This window comes from Hemitrygon akajei, chromosome 1, assembly GCF_048418815.1.
Source record: "Hemitrygon akajei chromosome 1, sHemAka1.3, whole genome shotgun sequence".
Lineage (NCBI taxonomy): Eukaryota > Metazoa > Chordata > Chondrichthyes > Myliobatiformes > Dasyatidae > Hemitrygon > Hemitrygon akajei.
The window spans coordinates 108,910,835-108,929,062 of record NC_133124.1 but is presented as its reverse complement, the minus strand read 5'-3'; the positions used below and the strand labels follow the sequence as shown (position 1 = coordinate 108,929,062).

General features: G+C 39.1%; 1 protein-coding gene across 1 annotated transcript; it reads left to right on the top strand.

The window, feature by feature from the left end:
- The first annotated feature begins 811 nt into the window (after positions 1-811).
- On the top strand, positions 812-17,544 carry LOC140729612 (secreted frizzled-related protein 4-like). The gene is made up of 6 exons (XM_073049576.1): positions 812-1,253; positions 1,578-1,649; positions 2,544-2,609; positions 6,659-6,857; positions 11,877-11,940; positions 13,681-17,544. Exons 1-6 carry the CDS (start codon positions 812-814, stop codon positions 13,858-13,860), a joined length of 1,023 nt encoding a protein of 340 aa, XP_072905677.1. The 3' UTR covers positions 13,861-17,544.
- The last annotated feature ends 684 nt before the right edge of the window (positions 17,545-18,228 follow it).

The window sequence follows — 18,228 nt, the reverse complement described above, 5'->3', positions numbered from 1 at the left end:
GCACAGACTGTGGTACTCCATTGAGGAAGTAGACGATCCAGTTGCAGAGGCAGATACAGAGACCCAGATTTTGGAGCTTTTTGATCAGAACTGTAGGACCTGTAGTCAGCTCACTGACCTTGTGTGTAGAGAAACTTACCATTAGATTTACCTGGAATTTTCTCCCCTTTCATCTTAAACTCTTTAATGTTAGACTCCCCCACCCCCCACCCCCCTCAGGAAAAGCTCTCGGACTATCTTAGCCATGTTCCTCTAGAAGGTCATCATCTTTTATGGTAGATTTCATTTAGGAATGTATCTTGAAATACGTGTATGGAGTTCTGGTCCGAAACCCCCTGTTGTAAGATTTTAAGATTGATTTTACCCAATCCAAATTTCTCAACTTTGAATCCTAAAGTTGGATTGCTGCATCAGACATAGTTAGGCTACATTTTTTAGCGGTATAATATTTACATCTGCATCATAGGTCAATAAAATTTAAGAGCACTGAAAGCAGATAGAAATTATGTTAAAAAGACAAGTTTTTAAAACGCCACTCTGTGGCTCACTGGACGCCGGACGGATTGGCATAATTTCCACGGGCGTGTTTTCAGTTAACCTGATAGCTCCCGAGGGTCCCGAATTGACGGCAGGACCTCCTTTCACTCACTGTCAAGTTCACCGCTAGCCTTCAATTGGTTGCTCCACATAAATGCAAACAGCAGGATTATCATCCCCACCTACCTGAACCGATGTGGTTTTTTTTTTAACTTTAACACAAGACGGTATATATACCGTGTTAGAGCTGGTAAGTTGATCGGCGCTTTGCAAGATGTTACCAGTGATGGCTGCAATCTGCCTTTGGCTTGGTACCCGAGTCTTCGTGCAGGGAGCTCTTTGCGAGCCGATTAAGATCCCGATGTGCAAAGCAATGCCCTGGAATATCACGCGAATGCCCAACCATCTACACCACAGCACCCAGGAGAATGCTATTCTGGCTATAGAGCAATACGAGGATTTAGTGGACACCAGATGCAGTCCAGTGCTGCGCTTCTTTCTCTGCGCAATGTACGCGCCCATCTGCACTTTTGAATTCCTGCACGATCCCATCAAACCATGTAAATCCGTTTGCCAGCGTGCAAGAAATGGTTGCGAGCCTATTCTGAAAAGGTACAACCACAGCTGGCCCGAGAGTCTGGCATGCAGCGACCTACCCATGTACGACCGAGGGGTCTGCATCGCTCCCGAGGCAATTGTCACCGATTTATCCCAGGGTGAGATATCAAATGTTCCTGGTTTTTAGTGAAGATCTTTGTAAATACTGTACTTAAAACAGAATATCTACACCCCATCAATAACATATTAAATTCTGGTTCTCTTCCCACTTAAAACGTGAAAATGTTATTTCAAATAAAACCCAAGTAAAAAGAAAATGTTACAATTTCCATCAGAAAGAATCGTGATTACTTTTTACTAGTATTCGTTAATTACAAATATCGCAGGTGCGCCAAGGTTTTATTGTACCTTGTATTTAACTAAATGTGGAGACGGCAATGCATGTAATAAATTCAACCTTGCGCTCTTATTTCCGCCCCCAGATGCAAAGTGGATGGAATTCACCCGAGATGTGGTCGTCCCGAAAGCTTCTGAGTGTAAGAGTTGGAATTCAAGTGAGTGCTCGGAAATTGGAGCCTTTATCCGGCCTGCTTGTGTAATGGTGGTACCGCTTCTCGTGGTCTTTATTCCAGAGAGAGTGAGGGAAAAAACACTTAAGTTTTCTTTAAATTGAGGGCATTTCACCTCTTTGATCCTTCGGAGGGGTTCGTGGCGAACTGTTTCAATTATTGTAAGAAATGGGCCGTTGATCGATCATGGACGCTGGTTATATCCGGAAAGAAAGAGGCAGATATGATTTGTAGCAGAATCGAGTGCCATTAGTGAATAGGGTTCAGGCAGGCAAACTTCAGTCCTTCGCCACATCCCCGTGGAGCTCTTCGTGTGTACTAGTGAACTGCAAGCATTGTGACTATTCAGGTGTGAGAAGAGCGAATCCATCTACTATATCACTCTAGCTCGTTTTATTTTATTGGGGGGAGTTCTAAAACAAAATCAATCATACATACTGCAGTATATATAAAAAGATTTCGCGGATTTAGAACATTTTGGTTTACACGTGAATCGTTAGATATTTCCACATGCCCCTCTGTTTCACTGTGCCTCTATAAAGTACAACAACCATTTATTAGAAACATAGAAAACCTACAGCACAATACAGTCCATTCGGCCCATGATGCTATGCCTAACATGTACTTAGTTCAGAAATCACCTAGGGTTACCCATAGCCCTCTATTTTTCTAAGCTCCATGTACCTATCCAGGAGTCTCTTAAAAGACCCTATCCTATTGGTCCCCTGTCCTGTTTAAACTACACAGATACAATATTTCCTATTCCTTTTCCATTATTGGTTCTGACAGTGCAGTTGTTTAATGCTAGCACCTTATTATTTATATATCTTCAGCATTAAATTGTTCCCTTTAATTATAATAAGTTTCTATTTTTGACAGATCGGTGTAAATGTAGAAAAGTTAAACCAACACTAAAAATGTACTTGGGCAAGAATTATAACTATGGTAAGTGATGGTTACTTCTATCAGGTAGTATTTTGTTGTAAAATCTACCATAGCAGAATTCCTACTGCTGAAGTTTCTTTTAAACAAACACAGCTTCTAGATCTTAAAGTCTGTGACTGTATTTAAAATTGGCAGCAGTCCTGGTTCTTGTTTGATTGCAGAGATGCACCGTTACGTTTTATAATTTCAGAAGCTAGAAATTGAGCACCTTCATAAACTCTCAAGCACTTATCCCAATTAGCACACACACTTGGCACTTTAAAGTATTGACTAATCAGATTTGAACTGAACATAACTTGTGTTTTGTAATTTCAACAGTAAGCATTTATTTCCTTAGTCCAGTGAAATTCACCCCAAAAGACTGAAGATCTTTACTATAGATTCTCCGTAACTCTTTTGGTAAAACCTCAGCCCAAATCCAAGGTTTAAATATAGAGCATAGACTATACACAGTATAGTAGAGGAACTATACCTCCTTCAGCCCACAGTGTAATACCAAACTAATTAAATGCGTAACTAATCCCTTCTGCCTGCTCAGTACTCATATCCCTTCATTCCCAGCATATTCATGTGCCTTTAACAGCCTCTTAAATGCCTGCACTGCTACCCAAGCAATGCATTCCAAGAACCCACCACTGTCTGTTTTTTTTTAGAAAAAACTTGCCCTGCTCATCTCCTTTGAACTCCCCCCTCCCTCCTTCTCTCCTTTTTCTATTCCCCATTCTGGTTACCCTCACATTACTTCTCCTCCTCCTTCTGGTGCCTCTCCGTCCATTTCTCTGATTGTTCTCTTCTGTCAAATTCCTGCTTCATCAGCCCTTTACCTCTTCCACCCATCACCTCCCAGTTTTTTTACTTCATTCCCCCCTGCCTCACCCACACACCCACCTTCCCCCATATTTGGTCTCACCTATCATTTGCCAGCTTGTAACCCTCCCCCCTCCCATCTTGTTAATCTGCCTTTTCCCCCTTTCTTTCCAGTCCTGGTGAAGGGTCTGAGCCCAAAACATCAACTGTTTATTCTATTCCATAGAGGCTGCCTGAACTGTTGAGTTCCTCCAACATTTTACACGTGTTGTTCAAGATTTCCAGCATCTGCAGAATCGCTTGTATTTAGGTAAATTCTTTTCTTTAACTCCCCTCCAGTATTTTTCTCAATCTATGTCCCCTCATTATTGACTTCTCTCCAAGAGGCAATGGACATTCCAGCTTAATGGTATCTCATTCACTCATAATTTTACACCTCACTTAATATTTCATCTAGGTGACTTTTCATTGTAACTAAAATTATTCAGCCCAGGTAATATCAGTTTAATTCTCTGCACCCACTTTACAATGGCCTGTCCTGTATGTGGTAGATTTTTATCCAATTCCAGGGTGATTTTGCTGAGTTTGTGTTGTGCTCCTTGGCAATGAGTATTCTATATACCTTCTCAACCTGTCCTGTCACCTTGGGATTCCATGGAAATTCAGTCTAGCATCCCACTATTTTTTTACTTTTTAAGATTATATCATTCATTGTGGATTCCCTAGACCTGCTTGCTCTCCCCTACTGCATCATGTCACATTTTCCAGAATGATTTCCACTTTGCACTTCTGTGCTCTCTAAGCTTAAACATGTCTGTGTTTATGCAGTCCAGAACTATATTACCCTCCACCATCCATTCTGCCAATTTTACAAACTACTTAATTGTCCCTACATTTATGATCAAATCATACCTCAAAAGCAAGGAACCCACTACATTCAGCCTTTCATTAATTAAAACTGTTGACCACTACCTTTTTCTTTTTCACACTGGGCGATCCTTTAATCATTTTCCCTCTATCCAATAAAGTGTGTTCTTTCCAAATGAATCCATTATGTGGTACTTCAGCAAATAGCTTACTGAAAGCCATATAGACAGTATAAAATGCTAATTCCCAATTGACCCTCTTTTTTTATTTCCTCAAAAGATTCTGTCATTAGTCCTTCTACATTTCCATGCTGATTATCCTGCGTCTAATAAATTCTGATTTTTATTGTTACTCAGAATTATTTTTCCAGTAAGTTGTCCACCACCAGTGTTAAGCTGTTATTCAATACTTAAATTTTTTTTTGGCAAGTGAAATCAAGGACCATATTTACTTGCTCTAATTTTTTTTTTGAACAATGGTACCATATCAACAATCTTCCAGTTTGCTAGCATTACGCCTATTACCAGATAGAGTCGGGAAAATCATGATAGAAGTCTGTTCTACTCCAAATGTTTAACCAAGAGTGCATATTTATCCATTATTAAAGATAAATGCGGAGACATTGTCTATTAAGGGATTTAGTAACCTTATTAAATATACTAAACTCCTTTATGAACCATGTCTCTGTGTTCATCATATCTAATTCTTCATAGTTTTCATCTTTAGTATCAATGATCTGCATCATTCCACTCTTCCCCATTAATCCTTCTTAGAATATTGTATGTCTCCAAAATAAAAACCTCCTCATTCTTCTAGAATCTGGTACATGTAGGTGAACTTGCTCATTTGTTCTTCAAAACCAACCTACCACCATCTCCCAGAAATCAATTTTGTTAGTTATGATGTAGTGTCTCCAGACATGGAGACCTTAACTGCTCACACATGCACACACACACACACGTGCACGCAAAATGGTCTCATCAAAGCACTGAAAATGAACTAGTCTGGATTAGGCATTAGTATGACCAGCTGAAAATTGCTATGCAATAATTTCCTCAGTTTTGGATGTGCACATGAGATGTGCATGCTGTTTACCAGATTTTAACAACATTTTCACCTTTGGTATTCAAATACACATGGTACGTTCAGGTACAGTAGCTGGTACTGCTGCCTGAATGTTCCGATGACCAAGTATGATCGTAATATCTAGTGGAGTCTTATTTTCTGCCTGCCAATGCATAGGTTCCCCAGGTGCTCTGATTTCCTCCCATATCCCAAAGGCATGCTGACTGAATGGTAAGTTGGCTACCTTCAATTACTCTTAGTGTAGCTGGGTGGTAGGCAAATCAGAGTGCATTTAATGAATGTATGAGATAGAGATGATGCAAAAAAATAAGTGGGAGAATGGGATTGATGGAAGACCATAAATGATGTAAAACAAGTATAAATATGAGAAATGGGGTTTGTACAGAGCAGCATTTACTCTGCTTTGTTTGATGTTTTATTCAAATCAGAACACCAAAAACCGTACATTGTTGGAACATCCATTTTCACACATTTTAATTGCACTTTTAAAATGAGAATTTTTCAATTGGTTATAAGATTGGTGCAGAATTAGACCATGCAGTCTATTGAGTCTGTCCCACCCCATTCTGCTGGTTTCTCCCCATTATCTTTCTCCCCCTTACCAATCAGGAACCTCTGCCTCAAATACACCTGATGACTTGGTGTCTGCAGCAAGAGTTCCACAGATTCACTATCTTCCATGCTGAATAAATTCCTCCTCTCTTTTAATTTTAAAGGGCTGCTCTTTTATTCTGAGGCTGTGCCCTCTGATCCTAGACTCTCTTACTAGTGGAAACATCCTCTCCTCATCCTCTCCACAATGCAAAATTTGTGCTGGTGGAGTATTGAATTGTTAGAGGATTTTTTTCAGAAAGTATTCTTCGGATTCTTCAAATGGAGAGAAAAAATAACTTATATTAGTTTGGTGGACTTCAAATCTAAAAAGTATTATTTTAACAGTCTTTTAATCCATTATAGCCAAGTATTTAAAATTGTGGAAGATAATTGTTTATTGTGATATATAAAAAATGAAAGCTAATTATTAGAGCCTTTTAATTTGATAGCTATATTATCAAAATGTTTTCAGAATAATTGTTGCTATATTAAAGATTTCATAAAGATTAAGGTCAACATGAGATTAGAATAAAGGTTATAATTGAGGTTGAATGAAATTGCCTCCTGAAATTAAGCAATTTAAATTGCTTAAATGTTACTGAACAGACTTTGAGTCGTGATTTCCTGAACACAACATATCAATGATTTGGAAAGTAATTCCTGAGTTTTCCTTTGTCTTTTTATTTTCACCTAAGTTATTCGGGCCAAAGGAAAAGAAGTGAGCAGAAGTGGCTGTAATGAAATCACTACAGTGGTGGAGGTGATAGAGACTTTCAAATCATCAACACCTATCCTGCAACCTTATGTAACCCTCCTCACCAATTCTTCATGCTTGTGTCCTCAGCTGCCACCCAATCAGGACTCGCTCATCATGTGCTATGTTCTCCGCTCACGGTAAGTGGCATTGGTCTTTGATGAAACTTCACATGCATGGAATGAGGATTGTCTGCTGATTGACCAGACAATCAGCACCTTTGTAACAGACATCACATAGTTTTAAACAGATTGATTTTCAGAGTAATAACATTTGAAAATAGCTCTCTTTTGGACTACAATTCAACATATGTAACATCATGGGAAGGCCAAGTTGAATGATAATGGAACTGGATTGTTTTGTATTATTTATATTACTTGTATACTTAATCATTATAGAACTTCCAAATTTTACTCTGCATTGGCTATGATATCATGGAATAAAATTTAGAGACTGTAAGAGTGATCCATACTGTTTGTGAGTAGCACTGTTAAATAACAGATTTGATTACTCTTAAGATTCTTCATATTTAAGATGCGTCAAGCTTACATAACTTTTCATTTTGCACATGGATATAATACATTTGGGACATCAAATTCTAACAGGATGTATACAGCAAATAGCAGGGACCAGGAGTGTTAACGTATAGGATGCAAGTTCATAGCTCTCTGAAAATGTTGACGGGTATAGATGGTTAGTCTTTCTCATTGAGTGGGGGAGCCCAAGACTAAAGGCATGAGTTTAAAATGAAAAGGCAAAAATTTAGGATCAGATTTGAGGATCAGGTTTATGGCATAGAGAGTGATGGTGCTGCAAAATGAGTTGCCAGAGGAAGTGGTAGAGACAGATACTATTTAAAAAGTTTAACAGGTATTTGGTCAGTTACTTAGATATGAAAGGGGTGTTACAGGCCTAGCACAGACAAATGGAATCAGTACAGATGGACTTCACTATCCGCATGGATGAGTTGGCAAAGACCATTTCTGTGTTGTACAATGTTATCCCCAACTTCGACCTTTAGGATCAACACTAACGTTTTGCATATTTTGAATTTTCATTTGTGTTTGTCTGGAGGGTTAGTTAAATAACAAGTCAAAATAAAAGTAGGAGTAAGAAGATCAGGAGGGTTACACCATTGAAAAAAGACAAGCTTATTGAGCTTGTATCTGCTCCTTGCAAGAGCAATGCATCTAGTCCCAATACCCAGCCTCTCATAGAAACATACAGGTTTGGCACAAACACAAAGTTGTGCCGAACATGTCCCTACCTTAGAAATTACTAGGGTTACCAATAGCCCTCTATTTTTCTAAGCTCCATGTACCTATCCAAAAGTCTCTTAAAAGATCCTATTGCCTCTGCCTCCACCACCGTTGCCGGCAGCCCATTCCATGCATTCACCACTCCTGACATCTTACCCCTGACATCTCCTCTGTACCTACTCCCAAGCACCTTAAACCTGTGCCCTCTCCTCAAGCTATACAAATCCTTTCCTTGCACGCACATTCCAGCTCCTGTTTGAACATTATAATTGAACTTTCCTCCAGTACTACTACTGAAAATGGATTATTAAGGACCCCCAGCACCCAGGGCATGCCCTTGTCTCACTGTTACCATCAGGCAGAAGGTACAGAAGCCTGAAGGCACACACTCAGCGATTCAGGAACAGCTTCTTCCCCTCTGCCATCCAATTCCTAGATGGACATTGAACCTTTGGGCACTACCTCACTTTTTTTAATACATAGTATTTCTGTTTTTTTGCATGATTTTAATCTATTCAATATACATATACTGTATAAAGTATACTGAATAAGATTTATTTATTATTCTTTTCTTCTATGTTATGTATTGCGTTGAACCGCGGCTACCAAGTTAATAAATTTCACGTCACATGCCGGTGATATTAAACCTGATTCTGATTGTCCCTTTTCATTCTTCCTAGCAAATTTCAGGTCGTGTCAATCAATTACAATAAACCTGATTCTGATTCGAAACTCTGGATTTCTGAGAACTAACTTTAATCCCCTGTCAGTTCCTTCTGCCAATCTGCCAATATCTTCTTGAAATCCATTCACTGCACCACCCAACTTTGTGTCTTCAAATGCTTTGTTCTGTCCTTAGTTCAGTCATTGTGCTGTGTCACCTTTATGACGCAAGTAAGTGGTGTTGAGATAAATAGGTTATTTTTGTTTTTATGTATTATTTTCTTATTTCAGTCAATCCCTAAGGCAAGAGGGATAAATCAGAAAAATTGTAGGCCAGTGTACATCAGTGGTAGGGAAATTATTGGAGAAAATTCTTAGGATTTGCTTGCATTTGGAAAAACATAAACATGTCAGGGATTGTTGGCATGACTTTGAGTGGGAGTGGGAGAGGTCATGTCTCACAAATCTGTGAGTTTTTTGAGGAAAGGATGAATATAATTAATCATGGTATTGTGTTATAGTGACATAGTAAGTGTGCTATAGTGGATGCTGCATACATTGAATTTAATAAAGCATTTGACAAGTTCCCTCATGATAGGTTGATTCAGAAAATTAAGATTCATGGATCCAAAGTGAATTTGTAAAATGGATGCAAGATTATCCTGGCCACAGAAGGTGGATGGTATTTGTGGAGGGGTGTTATTCTGACTGGAGGTCTGTGAGCAGTAGTTTTCCACATGTATCAGTCCTGGGACCTCTGTTGTTTGTGATATACAGATGACCCTGTTCAACAGCCATTTAGGGTACAAAAGTTTGCTCTTACAGAATCTACAAAACCACTATCCAAAAACATGAGATGGGGAATAAAATTCACTTCTACAGAAATTCTGAGAGAAAAATAAATATGTTTTAAAATTCCTGTTTCTTGGCACGTTACTGTATATATGGAATATTCTGCGAACCTGTTTATGTCTACATTGTCATGTAAAAGAGAGGGATTTATGTCATTGTGTGTTTATTTGGACAATCTGCTTTCAATGTTGTACAATGAGATGAGACTGTGAAGCTTGTATCAGACTAAGTATGAAACGCTGAAGTAGTGCATTGACGTATTAGAAATGAGCTTTATTGATGCAGATAGTTGATTATAGGGCATAGAAGAGTATGGTGCAGGCCTTTTGGTCCACAATACCTGTGCCAAGAATGGTTAATGATTAAGAGTGTTGTAGTGACGTTGAGCTGTGAGTACGATTGTTTGGTGGAAAAATGCAAGAAAATGGGAACAGGGGTCAGGCCACCAGGCTCTACAAGTCCATCCTACCCTTCAATATGATCATGGCAGATTTAGTCCAGGCCTGAGCCCCTCTTCTGTGCCAGGGTCCCATAACTTTTAATCCTAACACCACTTTAATGAACTAATGTCTACAATTTCCTGGGACAGAAAATTCTAGATATTACCTACCCTCTGCAGGAAAAGATTTCTGTGCACCACTCTTTTAAATGACCAACCTCTTCTACCTTGAATCCATGTCTCCTTGGTCAAGATTCTCTCACTAACTTCTGGCCAGTGGGTGGCTCTTAGAAGTGAGATGGGGGGGGGGGGGGTTCAAGGAGAGAAAAATCCCATTAGAGTGAAGGGCTAGACTGGAAGGTGAGACAGTTGGCTGTTTACTGGCCCTGGCAGTGATTTTGAGTCCATCATTTGTGCAGTCAAAGCAATACCAGATGTGTAAAACTATTGTCTGAGAACTGTGTGTTAACACTGCATCCTCTGTCAGGTATGAAGGGCATGAGTTGTTTTTTGTGAGCTTCCTGAAAAAGAGATCTAACCTTCAGGTGGGAACAAGAAAAGCACCAGAGTATAAATTACTGCATGAAATTAGCTTTCAGAGTGTAGTGAGCACTGCCAGCAGCAGCCCTCTATTGTTGGGCTCCCCTGGTGCATAATATTCTTACATTTGTAATGATAGTGGACTCTTCCAGATGGCTGTTTGGATTAAAATGCTGTCCTAACATACAAATAGGATTCTTCCCTCAGCAACATTATGCAGTGTTGTTACAAAGAATGCTATTCTCAAGTTAGCAATTACACTGACAGATAACCAAACATCAGGTCTTTCTATTTGAGAACTGGGTATCATCATGAAGTGCAAACACGAGGAAATCTGCAGATGCTGGAAATTCAAACAACACACACAAAATGCTGGTGGAACACAGCAGGCCAGGCAGCATCTATAAGGAGAAGCACTGTGGACGTTTCGGGCCGAGAACGTCGACAGTGCTTCTCCTTATAGATGCTGCCTGGCCTGCTGTGTTCCACCAGCATTTTGTGTGTGTTATCATCATGAAGTCATTGTTCTTTGAAGAATCATACAAGGTGGTAATAGAAATTTCTGTCTTTAGCATGTTGTTGCACAGTTCAGATATTTTGTTCCTTTCACAAAGGTTATGCCCTGGGCTGAGAGTGATGACCAAACAATGAATTCAGGTCTGTAACTGAATACACTAATGGTGGGGGAGGGGGATGAAACTGAGAGGTGGAAATGGTAAAGGGCTGAAGAAGAAGGAATCTGATTGGAAAAGAGAGTGGACCATGGGGAAAGGGAAGGAGGAGGGGCACCATGGGTTGGTGAGAGACTGTTGAGGAGAAGAGAAGAGGTGAGGGGAAGCCGGAGTGGGGAACAGAAGAAGAGGGAAGGGGGAAAATTGCCAGAAGTTAGTGAAATCAATGTTCATGCCATCAGGTTACAGGCTACCCAAATAGAGCAAAAGGAGTAATAACTGATGGCAATATTGCACTAGTGCTGGAACATGGTAAAGATATCAAACAAGATACAGTTATGCAGCTATTCCTGTTCACGGAAATCAGAGATGATTTAATATTACTTCCTAAGGAAGTTGCACTGAGATTTGTAATGAAACCAAGATAGGAGGTACAGTAAGTAAATCGAAAGAACAAAGGAAATCATTATCAAAAAATGTTTTAGTCACTCTGGGCATCTCATTGTTGTTTTTCTTTTCATTTCCATCCCTCTCCCAAGGCATTGAAAAATGACCAAATTTGTGAAAGGCCACTCTGTCGAAACATTTGGTGACATCTAAATTGATTATTGTACATAACATTCACTTATTTTGTGAATTAAAAAATGTCAAATCTCTTCAGAGATTCTGGAATACTTATTTTCCACAGAATATTATGCAAAGTGTTCTTAATGCTTTATTTCTGATTTTTCATAGACTGATGCTCTTTAATGGCTGTTTAGTTGAAAAATGGAGAGATCAATGGGTGAAACGGTTCAAGGTAAGGTACAAGTACCAAAAGAGTTCCAGAAGTAGAAATTAATTACTTTTCAATACTAGTTACAATAGTGTGTGCCGTCCTGTCAGTATTAAAGCATTGTATTGTATAAAATCTACACGGGTTGCAGAACACTTCTATGGATAGTATCATATGACATAGGACCAGAATTAGGACATTCTGTCCATTGACTCTGCTCCGCCATTTTATCATGACTGAAATTTTTTTTCCTTCATCAGCTTGATTCTCCTGTCTCCTTCACTTTGACACCCTTACTAATCAATAACCTATCATCCTCCACTTTAAATGTATCAAGTGATTTGGCCTCCACTGTCATCTGTGGCAATGACTTCCACAGAATCACCACCCTCTGGTTAAAAATATTCCTTTCCATCTCTGTTCTAAAGGGATGTCCTTCTATTCTGAGACTGTGCCATCTGGTCCTGCCTTTGCTTATCTTCTGCTGAAATCCTCATTTACTCTTCTGTTGCCTTTACATTTGGCTATTTTAACATTTAATTGGCTGGCCTTTCTAATTCTTCTTTTCATAAATTTGGGGGCACTAAAAACTTGCTTCCCATGGCCTCATTGAGATTATCATCTTCACCGTGAAGTCCCAAATAAGCAACACCTCATTTAAAGTTTTCCTATTTCTCCATGGCATGCTCCTCCCCTTCTCTGCAGAACTATAACCTTTCAGTACATCTAGTTCCCTCACTTCCAGTTCTCACTCATCCCTGAAATTAATCACCGCACAACTGATGGCAATGCCTTCAAATGGTCTAGTCCTGGACTCTGGAATTTCCTTCCTAGTCCTTTCTGCCTTTCTACTTTTCATACAACCTTTAAAATCTAAAAGATTCTCATAATGAAAGGTATTAAGCTAGTTTATTTAGTAAAAGTTGCATTTACTACAAAATTCCCAGCTCTATTCCCAAAGAATTATTGTTGACTCTGCACGATTCTTCACCAACAAAGGATTAGCCGTTTCCCAGCATCAGAGTTCATTACACAGCAAGGAGGGTTCAGAAGAGCAGGAGGATGCTATCAGTATTAACACAGGAAGGGTGTTAATTAGAAACACAAAATATTAACAATGATTTATTGCCAAATTTTGCAAGGCTTTCTAAAATGAGTAGCACAGACGACGAAGTTGCCTGACAGTTCCGCGTTTGATTCTGTTTTCCGAGCAGTTTTCCGAGTCTGTACAGTTTGTGCATTCCTCCCGTGACTACAAGTGCATGTATTTTCCTACAAGTGCATGTATTTTTCATGGTTGCTCTAGATCCCCTCCCCCATATCCCAAAGAACTTAAATTTGAACTTGATATGCTGGTTGGAAGTTTATTTTATTAAATATTCCTTGGTGTATGTCAGTGATAAGAGAATGCAGATGGGACAAGTTGATAAGTACAAGAGAGCAAGCACTACAGACAAAAGCAGACAAAAGAAAATGATGTTATTACTCTGTGATTTGCCATGGAACTTGTTGGGACAAATGACTTCCTTTGAGACTGAAAGAACCTTGAGTATAGCCTACCTGACTGAAAGTATCAGAGCCAGAATATCAAAATGTGGTTTTCACTATATCATAGCACTGTTAAAATTTCAATAGCATGACGTGACACATACATGTTGCCTGACAGCTGTCAATAAGGATTAAAATGGAAAAATTGTTGCTATATGTTTTAATAACAGTTGGTGTCTCTCTAAAGTTTATGTTATATTGTTTTGTGTTCCTTAGCACTGGGAACAAAGATTAAACCAGCAAAGGCAGTTGCATGTTACTCAAGAAAGAAACAAAAATGCGGGATACCGTAAACAGAGTGGTGGTCCAAAGGTCTCAAAGAATCCAAGCCAAGTTCTTGGCATCCCTGGAAAAACAAACAAATATAAAAGCAAGAAGGAAACCAAAAAACTATGAACTGGAAAGTTTGTGCACTTGCATTCTGAATATCATATTTTGGCTTCAGAAGCATCAGTAAGCTACAGATCACTTCAATCTAAATAATCCTGGCATTTATTACAAAACTGCATTTTGAAATGTGTATATATCATAGCATCATCAACACCATAAAAAAGCTGGAGTTTAATAACGCAGGCATTGCTAATCATAATCATTGGTTCACTGAACAATGTGGTTGGCACCTATGAATGTCCTGGTATTTCTAATTTCTCATGTTCCAAAACAAGGAAACGTGTCTTTGAAGCATTTCTGACCATCTCATGGTCTTGTGTCTGGCTGCCCTGCTACTACTGTTTACTGTATTGCTTGTTGACAATGTGCCCTTTGCAAGTTTATCTCTACATCTGAATTATTTCTTCCATAGCATAGATATATTGTATTACTTATTTAAGATATTATTCTTCCAATGTGTCAGTTTAATGTAGAGAACCAGTAGATTATCAGTAAATGAAATTATTTTTAAAAACTGCAGATGCTGGAAATCTGAAATGGAGCACTACAGCATAGAAACAGGGTTTTTGGCCCATCTACTCTGTGCCTAACCATTAATCTTCCTAGTTCCATCAACCTGCACCCAGACCATAGCCCTTCATACCCCTCCCATACATTTAACTACCCAAACTGCTCCTAAATGTTGAAATTAGCCCCGCATCCACCATTTCCGCTGGCAGCTCATTCCACACTCTCACTGCCCTCTGAGAGCAATAGTTCTCCCTCAGTTCCCCTTAAACATTTCACCTTTCACCCTTAATCCATGACCTCTCGTTGTAGTTTTACCCAACCTCAGCAGGGGAAAAAGCCTGCTTACATTTACTCTATCTATACCTCTCATAATTTGGTATACCTCTAAAATCTTCCCTCCATCTTCTAAATCCAAGGGAATAAGGTCTTAATCTATGCAAATTTTCTCTATAACTTGGATCCTCAAGCCCTGGCAACATCCTCGTAAACTTTCTCTGCACTCTTTCAAACGTATTTACATCTTTCCTGTAGGTAGGTGACTAAAATTGCACACAATACTCCAAATTATGCCTCACCAATGTTTTGCATTATTTCCACATAACAACCCATCTCCTGTAGTCACTGTATTGATTTATGAAGGCGACTGTGCCAAAAGCTTTCTTTAGGACCTTATCTACCTCTGTTGCCACTTTCAAGGAATTAAATCTGTATTCTCAGACCCCTCTGTTCTACCACACTCCTCAGTGTCATACTGCTCACCGTGTAAGTTTTACCCTGGTTGGTCCTCCCAAACTGCAACATATCACATTTGTCTGCAGGAGACACCCGTCATACCATCAGTCATTTTTCAGTCTATATTCCAGCTGGTCCAGATCTTGCTGCAAGCTTTGATAGTCTTCCTTACTGTACTCTACACCGCCGATCTTGGTGTCATCCACAAATTTGTTGATCCAGGTTACCACATTATCATCCAGATCGTTGATATGGATGAAAATCAACAACAGACCCAGTACCAATCCCTACAGCACTTCACTAGTCACCGGCCTCCAGTAAGAGAGGCAACATCTAGTACCATTATCTGGCTTCTCCCATGAAGCCAATGTCTAATCTAATTTACTATCTCATCTTGAATGCCAAGTGACTAAACCTTCTTGACCAACCTCCCATGTGGGATCTTGTCAAAGGCCTTGCCAACGTCCATGTAGACAACATCAACAGCCTTGCCTTGATCATCTTTTCTGGTAACGTCCTCAAAAACTCTGTAAGATTAGTTAGACATGACTTGCCACACACAAAATCATGTTGACAATCCCTAATCAGTCCCTGTTAATCCAAATACTGTATACTTTAATACCTGTACAATGAACCAGAATTGATTAGAGATCTTGAGGTAATAGAACCGTTAGGGGGAGGTGACCATATATGATCGAATTCGCCCTGAAATTTGTAAAGTTTGATGTATCAGTAATATAGTGGAGTAGAGGGAATTAGAGAGTCCCAAGAGAGGAGTTGGCCAGAGTTGATTGGAAAAGAACACTGTCCAAGATGATGGCAGAGCAGCAATGGCTGCAATTTCTGGAAGCAATTCGAAAAGCACATGATATATACATGCCAAAGAGAAAGAAATATTAAAAGGAAAAATAACACAACTGTGGCTAACAAGAGAAGTCAGACCAACATAAGACCAAAGAGAGGACATGTAACAGAGCAAAAATTAGTGGGAAGTTATAGGATTGGGAAACTTTTAAAAATGAACAGAAGACAACTGAAAAGTCATTAAGAAAGTAAAGATGAAGTATGAAAGTAAGCTAGCCAATAATATTAAAGAGAATGCCAAAAGTTTCTACAGATTCATAAAGTGTGAGAGAGGTAAGAGTGGATATTGGACTGCTGGAAAACAATGCTGGAGAGGTAGTAATGGGGGACAACCTGAACAAGTATTTTGCATGAGTCTTCGCTGTGAAAGACACTAGAAGTATGGTGGAAGATCCAGGTGTCAGGGGGCATGAAGTGTGTGAAGTTACCATAACTAGAGAGAAGATTCTTGGGAAACTGAAAGGACTGAAGGTAGATAAGTCACCTGGACCAGATGGTATATGCTCTAGAGTTCTGAAAAAGGTGGCTAAAGAGATTGTTGAGGCATTAGTAATGATCTTTCAAGAATCACTAGATTCTGGAATGGTTCTGGAAGACTGGAAAATTACAAATCTCATTCCACTCTTTAAGAGGCAGACGAAAGGAAACCATTGGCCAGTTAGTCTGATCTTAGTGATTGGGAAGATGTTGTTGAGTCGATTATTGAGGATGAGGTTTCAAGGTACTTGAAGGTACATGATCAAATAGGCCATAGTCAGCATGGTTTCCTCCAGGGAAAATCTTGCCTGACAAATCTGTTGAAATTCCTTGAAGAATTAACAAGCAAGATAGACAAAGGAGAATCAGTTGATGTTGTGTACTTGGATTTTCAGAAGGCCTTTGACAAGGTGCCCCACACGAAGCAGCTCAATATGCTACAAGCCCATAGTATTACAGGAAAGACTCTAGCATGGATAAAACACTGGCTGATTGGCAAGTGACAAAGAATGGGAATAAAGGGAACCTTTTCTGGCTGACTGCCAGTGACTAGTGGTGTTCCACAGGGGTCTATGTTGGGAGTTATTCTTTTTACGTTACTTGTCAATGATTTGGATGATGGAATTGATGGCTTTGTTGAAAGGTTTGTGGATGATATGGAGATAGAGGTGGAGGTTACAAGTATATTTGAGGAAGTAGAGATGCTTGGATAGATTAGGAGAATGGGCAAGGAAATGGCAGATGGAATGCAGTGTTGGGAATTGTATAGTCATGCACTTTGATAGAAGAAATGAAAGGGGGTTGGAAATCGGATTCATACTTAAGTATAGATCATTGGAAGAATGAAATTTCTAGCTGTATTCCACTTGAAAAAATTACTTATAATTTAAGAGATAAATATGAAACATTTTTGAAAATTTGGCGCCCTTATTTACAAAAGACAGGATTAAATATATAGGTGCTCCGAAGATAAAATAATTGATTATTTGGGGAAATAAATAAATATATATACTAAAGTTATTACAAACTCCGTGGAGCATGTGGGGATCTTCTGATATCCAGCCACTCTTTCTTTCTTTCTTTCTTTCTTTTTCTTTTTCTTTTTTTCTATAGGGATGTTAGGGGGGAGGGGCTAAGGGGAGGGGGGAAGGGTATATTTTTTTTTCTTTCTGTAATCATTTGAAAACTCAATAAAAAAAGTTTTTTTTTAAAAAAGAAAGAAATGAAAGGGTTGGCTATTTTCTTAATGGAGAGAAAATATAAAATCCTGAAATGCAAAGGGACTTGGGAATCCTTGTGCAGGATTCCATAAAGGTTAATTTGCAGGTTACATGTCTCCTGCAACTTAGGGGTGACTACTTCCTTGCAGCTTCTATCTATCACCACTTCAGTCTCCTGTATGAGAGGAAGGTTATCAAGCTGCAGCTGCAGCTCCTTAACACAGTCTGCATCTCAGTGCGCTTCGTGGAGATGTAGTTATCAGGGAGTCTAGATAGATAGATAGATACTTTATTCAACATTTTTTCCAATGTCCCATACACTTGTTGTAGCAAAACTAATTACATACAATACTTAACTCAGTAAAAATATGATATGCATCTAAATCACTCTCTGAAAAAGCATTAATAATAGCTTTTAAAAAGTTCTTAAGTAGTTTACTTAAATACATTAAATACAATCAACCCCGGCACTTTAACATATCTTACTCCTGGCGGTTGAATTGTAAAGCCTAATGGCATTGGGGAGTATTGACCTCTTCATCCTGTCTGAGGAGCATTGCATCGATAGCAA

Excerpts from the sequence above, each read along its gene's own strand:
- LOC140729612 (XM_073049576.1), top strand. The coding sequence starts at position 812 with ATGTTACCAGTGATGGCTGCAATCTGCCTTTGGCTTGGTACCCGAGTC. Across the intron at positions 1,254-1,577 it reads TGTCACCGATTTATCCCAGG|ATGCAAAGTGGATGGAATTC; the intron begins GTGAGATATCAA and ends TTCCGCCCCCAG. Across the intron at positions 2,610-6,658 it reads GGGCAAGAATTATAACTATG|TTATTCGGGCCAAAGGAAAA; the intron begins GTAAGTGATGGT and ends TTTTCACCTAAG.